At 35.8% G+C, this 7501-nt stretch overlaps 1 protein-coding gene across 1 annotated transcript in view; it reads left to right on the forward strand.

Moving 5' to 3' along the window:
- Nucleotides 1-6803, forward strand: part of LOC138297135 (neuronal acetylcholine receptor subunit alpha-7-like) — a 2137462-nt gene extending 2130659 nt beyond the window's left edge. Inside the window, exon 10 of the mRNA XM_069236631.1 lies at nt 5804-6803. Within this exon, the coding sequence (XP_069092732.1) occupies nt 5804-6328 (525 nt within the window). The 3' untranslated portion in view covers nt 6329-6803. The remainder of the gene's footprint in view (nt 1-5803) is intronic.
- Nucleotides 6804-7501: the final 698 nt, after the last annotated feature.

A 7501-nucleotide genomic window follows, 5' to 3' on the forward strand; every position in this document is an offset into this window, starting at 1 on the left:
CCCCTCAAGGATTATTGTGTTCGCCACCAGCAGATATCTCTTTGAGGCATGGTCTTTGCAGGCTAGGAGTCTCTCAATAGATCCTAAGAGTTTATCCTAAACCCTGTGGTCACATCTTATCTCTGCATTTACAACTGTATATATGTACTGATATGTATTTTGTTGATTCTGTATCCTACATCTATGAGTATTATTGTCCCCGCAAAAAAACAGGTCAGTGCATGTAGGTTCCTTCCCTTTATTAATTTTTGTTTTTCTTTTTATGTTGTAATTGCTCCTTATTCCCTAGCTCACTGGCCATCCAGCCATAGAAACCCTAGATCCCCCATTCACAGTGGCCCTAAAGGGTGTTTGGCCTTTTTCTAGGTATTGCTCAAGCTCTTAGATCTCATAAACACAATTGTAGGAGCATATAGCGGTCCTGGAATAGAGGTTTTTGTCCTCCTCTCTTGCCCTTTTTACATGAGCACATAACCCATTTAGCTACTATGTATCTGGTCTCTGGGTGTGCAATCCTTTAATAATGCTATCATAATCCTCATTTTATTTATGTTTTCCTCTGCATAAATTGGGGTGCTAATTGTGCATCTGTTTTCTAACCTTTCTGTGTCTTTGCTAGACTGAGTTTTACTTAACTGTGAAAAAGGTAAAAAAACACTCTCTCCAATGCATCCCTCGGTCTCACCCTATACCTCTATCAATCTATCCTCTATCACACTCTGACTCATCTCAATCTTCATTCTACTACTATGAACTCCAAAATAACCCTCCCTAGACTCTTTCGCCCCTGCCCCTTCTGGCACACACCAAACCTCAGTTTACTACTATGATCTCCTAAGCACCCCTACTAAATTCTCCCTCATGTATCTCTCCTTTGACTCATCCCAAACCTCATTTTACTACTATGATCTCTCTAATCTAATGCCTTTCTAAAGACTCTTTCCTCCTCCATCTCTCCTTTACTCATCCCAATCCCCATCTTACTACTGTGATCTCCCAATTAACACCTCTGGATTATTCCCTCTTCTATCCCTCCATTATTCTATTCGAGGCAACTAACAGACTCACATGCCCACCACTCAAATTAACTCATATTTCCCTACACTAATACTAATACTATACTCATATTTCCCTATACTAATCCACCACTAATCCTTTTGAGTTCCAGAGTATCGTGCTACTCACCGAAAATCGCTTTGATGCCTCGTCAGGGGTTGTATACGCTATATAAATACATTTACAATTGCAATTACATGCCCAGTGAATGGACAACATATGCTGTTTTTCCAGCAGTAGTAACTTAGGGGCCTGTTTGGAGTTTGAAATACATAGGACATCAGCCAAAAAGTGGTGGATTTCCAGTCTACTCTCTTTAGAGTGTAGAGGGCCTCTGTGCACTCTAAATAGGGCAGCTTGGACATTTGCCATTTCCTGATGGATATCTCACATCCTCCAAACTCTAACTAAGGTCCTTAGTGCTGCACGTTTTGTTGTTAAGATCTGGATAGATAATTGGAAATATCTATAAACCACTAACAATGTAAAACTTAACTGTATTGTTAAAGAACAAGACAGACTGAGTTGGTGAAATGAAGTTTGAGATATCAGAGAAAGACTGGTTGAGATTTTTCAGATACATGTCAGTGTTAACATGTTTCCAGTGCTAGTTCAGAAGAATCTTATTCAAAGAATTTAGTGGACTCCACAAAATATGTGAAAGAGAGGACTGTTAGTATTAGGGTATACCTTGGGTTGCATGGAGCATCAATCAGGCTATTGTCATGTGGTCATAAAGTGTCCAAAGGTCTCAGATTGGTGGAGAGAAATGAACATCAGAGGTAACTTCTTTCTCAATAGTGGCACTGTTTGTCAGTCCAAGGGATGGTAATGAAAATAAACATGAACTGGACAAACCCAAGCAAATGTGATATAAACGATATCTCACTGTGAGGAAAAAGAATATCCTCAAAAATTTAAACACTACCAATGTCGTGCAGATTGCTGTATGGCGAACTGAAATGTCCAAATTCTCACAAATGGAGAAAGTATTGTTTATCCATGAGGTCAACTGGAAATGTTCATGCTGATATGTGGTGGATTTTTGAAAATATATAACCATTTAACAATTTAACTCTCTCTGTGTATGTCAGCAGTTACACATTTCAGCTGGTTGGTTTAATCTTGCCTGTTTGTGTACTTATTTTTTAATTGTATTCAATAGAATTACTGTATATATTTTCCTATAACAAAGCTTATCAAATTGTAATAATTTTATATTTGTTTTTAGAAGTTCTGATTGGTTTGTATTTAGTACTTTACGGTGTTCTACATGTTTATATGATAATAAAATGTCATACTTTAAAGAATGGGTGGATGTCATCGCATTTTTTCTTTAATAATCTGGTTTTAGGATCTTCCAAATGGATTGGAGTTTGAGTAGTCAAATGCATCTCTAGCAAGTAAGGCCCAATCTGATTCTCTTAGAATATATCAGATCCTTTTCAGCAATTAAGGAAATGATTTGATGTTTACACAATCACATTGGGAGTTTCAGTCATTCTGAAACTGGAGTCAAACATGGCTCGGAAATAAATATTTGCCAAAGGATACAATCATTGATTTACCTTCTGGTATATTCTGCAGTTTAAACAATGTTTTATTAAATTATCAAACCAGCATATTACAAAGGAATATTCAAACAGTATTTCACTAAATACAATCATAACCAAAGGTAAACTGGGGAAAACAAAAGAGAAAACAAATTGAAACTTATTCTGCAATATGAATTGAAAATCACGGAAAAGGGACAACAAAAAATCTCAGAAAACTACGAATGATGTTCATAGAAATATGAATAGCTAGAAATTCCACAGGTATCTTAATGATAGACTTTAAAAAGTGATCTTGCAGACCAAACAGTTACAGTATAAAAACAGTGCTATATAAAATATGGAAAAAGACATTTACAGTTGTGTGAATACTTCTTCAGAGTTCATACAATCATCATTATGCATTTTTTAAATTTAAGTTATACGTAAGGTTTGATTTTATTATTGATTATTGTTTATTTGCTTGATACTGCTGCTGGCATGCAATGTAAGACTTGATTTGGGCAGGTGGAAAGCCTGCATATGACCTTAGTTTCCTTAGCAACCATTGTTTGAATGGCTGCACTCAAAGATTAAACAGAAATAGAGGTAAGCACTAAGCCTAAAAGTCTGAACCCTTTTTGACTATATATTGTTGGATTTTATATGAATGTCCCCAGGTATAGTTTAAATCAATCAAATTCTGAGATCAAGCAGTCCTATCTACACAGCACTACAGGTGTGGTTAAACCACTGGGGATTACTCGCTTATAGTACACCAAGGAATTAGAATAGAATAGAATAGAATAAGTGGCATTTTCATGTGAAGTTTCTCAAAATAAATAAATGTGTAAGCAGTATTATTACCCACAGGAGTATATTAAAATATGCCATAGAGTCACAACTATTAGAATTGTATTAGCTCCTTACCAACTATACACAATCTGACTTTACAAACATATCTCAATTTGTACTATAACTTGATGCCCAGAATTCCTGTTAAAAAGATACTGATAACCATAGAAATTGGTGAAATATTCTTCTAAATGTTTTACTGCATGCTCTGTTTGTATGTAGAAATGTTGGGCATGTCACTCATCCTTTGATGGATGGTGAATCATGACATTTCTGCACTGAGTTCTCTTTGTTTATTATAGCCTTGTAACCTGCCATATACCATATACCTGCTGTATACCAGCCATTAAAGGCCCGCTCCAGCGTTAAAGGCCCGAACCGAAGCTGAGGGCCTTTAATAAGGGAGAGGGACTTTAATGCTGTTATAGCCTAGCTAAGGAGGGCTAGAAGGCTATTAGAACATTCTGCCACTAGAGGGCAGAATGTTCTACTAAATGAAACACAGGCCTCACAGAGCCCAAGGGGATCGAAATCCCCTCGGGCATCGTGAGGCCTTTGTTCACAGCAACAGCTGTGAGCAAAAACATTGGAATGTTGATGCCCCGGGCTTCTACTGTCATTAGCTCCATTGTTTTCAGTGGAGCGCCCAACATTCCAATGTTTTAATTTTATTTAATGTATTGGTTTCACTGGTGCATTATTCGGACTCTTGCCTTATGTACCAGCATTAAGCTATTTAGCACAATCTCTTAGTCTGTACAGCCCTGAATCACAAAGGCAAGTTACACTTTTGAGTAGGTTTACATTTTAGAGTAAGTTTACTACTTGTCCATATTCACAAACTTTGCATGTAAGTTTCTACTAAAAAAAACAATGGTAAGTCCAGCACTGAACGTGGCCAACCACTAGTACTGAAACATCCTCTTACGGAAAATAATGGAGGGAGAGGCTTTAAATAAAAACCCTTAGGAAACAATATTAAATTAGTTAAAGTAATTACAAATATAAATAAATGTAAATTAATGTTTGAAAAATATATTAAAAGTACATTTCTTATTTAACTGTACATTTGTAATCACTGTTTTGAATTTTAAAATATAACAATAAATGTTATTGAAATAAATTAATTGATTTTAATTATTTCTGTACATCATTTTAAATAATTATTATGTGTTTTTTTTTTTAGGTGGTAATTTATTTTTAATTTAAACTTCAGAAAAATAATTTACAAATAATTTGTAGTCATTAACTTTTTTCAAAGTTAATTTAAAAGTGCATTTGTTTTATTTTGTTTAACATTTAAAGTAAAAATATAAAAAGACTGTATTAATGTGTACCTTAAAATATATTTATTATTTATTTTGAAGTACAATACATATTTTTTATTTTCACATAATTTACCATAGGGAGGCTCCACAGTCAGGGAGGAGCTAACCACATGGCAAAGTATAGGCAAAAATACAAAAGCTTGTTTAACTCGAAATTAATATTAAAAATAGTTTAATGTTAAACATTATTGTGAATAAACTTTTAGAGTCTCCGAGTGGTGTGCACTGTGGTGTAAAAAGATAGTTTTTTGCATCTACATTCCTTCCTTCTCAATTAGGTGCATGCAGGAGCAATACCTAAATGTATTAACATAGAAGTAAAACATAAATGCCTTGACTTGTTGTCTAGAACAGAAAGTGATCAGTAAACTGAATGAAAATGAAAATAACTATAGACCATGCATTAGTGCAGTATTAGGCCATATGTGTGCAACTGACATAGACATCTAATAGCAGTTTTGAAGCAGATCATTGTGTTTTACGATTGTACCTATACTTGTATCAGTAGCCCCAGGTGTGTCTAATTAAAGAGTTCTGCTGCTCTGATGGGTCGAGCTGTGCTACATAGATATCCTAATAAAAGTAAATGAACCAAATGTTGTAGATTCAAGAACTATGGAATACCACGTCCCTACCTATGCATTTTTACTGCGGTAACTATATTCCACTTTTGTGAAAACGTGTACTATTTCTCACTTATGTCTTGATTTCATATGAGTAAAAAAAAACATAGTTTGATACGAAACATGATTTTAAATATGACTCAATTATAGACATCTGCATATAATCCTCACAGTCAGTTAAAAAACAGTTAAACACATGTCTGTTGAGTATGAAATCTAAGATGTGTAACATCTCCATATCTCACTTGTCAACTATATGTAAACAGTTTACCGCGTCAACAACCCAGAGGCGAACTTTGGGTTTTACATGTCCATTTAACATTACATAGCATGGTATTCAAACTAAAAAGAGTGAACTTTGCAAAAGAAGAAATAAAGGTGATACAATATGTTTTTCTTCTTATTTCAGGTACGTGTTATTTTACTGAACTGGTGTGCTTGGTTTTTGAGAATGAGAAAACCTGGTGAAAGCAAAAGGCCGTCTCCGTGTAAATACCCGCATCACAAGCATCGCCCAAGCACGAGCAGCATAGAAATGAACCCGCTGCCAGGACACTCCGCCACCAACGGGAATATAACCTACTGTAGTTATCACACCATGGAAAACCCGTGCTGTCGAGCGAACATTGAGCCTGTGGCTCTCTGCGGCAAAGGAATATGTTGTACTGTTGAAGACGCTGACCCAGATCAGAAGAAAACTCTGAAGGGAAGTATTCCAGAGATTTCCAAGATCCTCGAAGAAGTTCAGTATATTGCTAGGCGCTTTAGAGAACAAGATGAAGGAGAAGAAATCTGCAGCGAGTGGAAATTTGCAGCAGCTGTAATTGACCGACTCTGTCTTGTTGCGTTTTCTCTTTTTGCGATTATCTGCACGATCACAGTACTAATGTCGGCTCCAAATTTTATAGAAGCTGTTTCAAAGGATTTCACATAAACGGTGGATTATAGTTTGTAAATAACCGCTGGTCATCTTAATTTAACCAAATAGGTGTTAAAATATTTAGAACACGAGCAGATAAACAATATATTCAGATCCCAAAATGCCAGTGAGCTTTTAACCAACTAGTGCAAGTTTTGGGCTGTCTTTTTACAGTCAGTGGTTTCAGTTTAAAGAGATTATTATTACCAAGAACTTTATTCGAACATTTTACTGTTTTCATGTAAATCTTGGTGTAAACGTGGCAAGTACGTACTATTGACCATGTTTAGTGGATGCAAAGGTCATTTTACCATTTATTGCGATGGAGGATCATACTAAATATATTCTGTCATAAACTCTGTCGCCCCTTTACCGTTTTTGACATGTAAATTACAAATTTTTCCATGTGACAAATTAAGTCTACTCTTTGCTTTGTAGATGTGAAAGATCTTGTAACGATAACAATAAACTACAGTTGTGTTATCTTTAATTTGGTTGTAGCATGCTTTAATATTGTAAATGGTTTTTTTTCTGTGTATATGCCTACAGTAAGTCACTTTGCAAGGATGGAGTCCTCCAGACGATCTGGTTTCCAGTTTTAGATTCAGAGACTCTTTGTCACTGCCCCATTGCACCAACAAAGCTGTTCTTGAAGAAATCAGACATTTCATCACTACAGCTACTACACTCATTATACTTTAAAAAATGCTTTTTTTGGAGATTTCAGCTTTTCAGAAGCTATTTGATATATTAAAGTAGCGCTGGCCAGAGTCTTAGACCATGCAGGGTCCGTACATCACCAACAACCATGTGGACAATTTTTGAGCACGAAGCGCCACACACAAATGAAGTTTGACAACTTCCCTACTCTCACACCTTTTGGAGTACGCACACTCCTACTAACCCTAAACTGGAGTACGCAAACTCCCTACTCTTTACCTCACATACATCATAATTCACTTGCGATCTGCTTAAGCCTAGGCAAGCACAGTCTACTATTCGCATACCACCAAAAAACACACCAGGAACCTACTCAACCTTACATACAGGATCCAGGATCTGGGAAAGTCATTTCTGGGCTTAAGGGGACATCATCCTTGCTACCATTGACATTTTAGAAAAACAAAATTCTAACCACATAAAATTAAAACAACTATATTCGAATTTAAACTACCACCATAACCTTGA

Source organism: Pleurodeles waltl, chromosome 1_2 (assembly GCF_031143425.1).
Source record: "Pleurodeles waltl isolate 20211129_DDA chromosome 1_2, aPleWal1.hap1.20221129, whole genome shotgun sequence".
NCBI lineage: Eukaryota > Metazoa > Chordata > Amphibia > Caudata > Salamandridae > Pleurodeles > Pleurodeles waltl.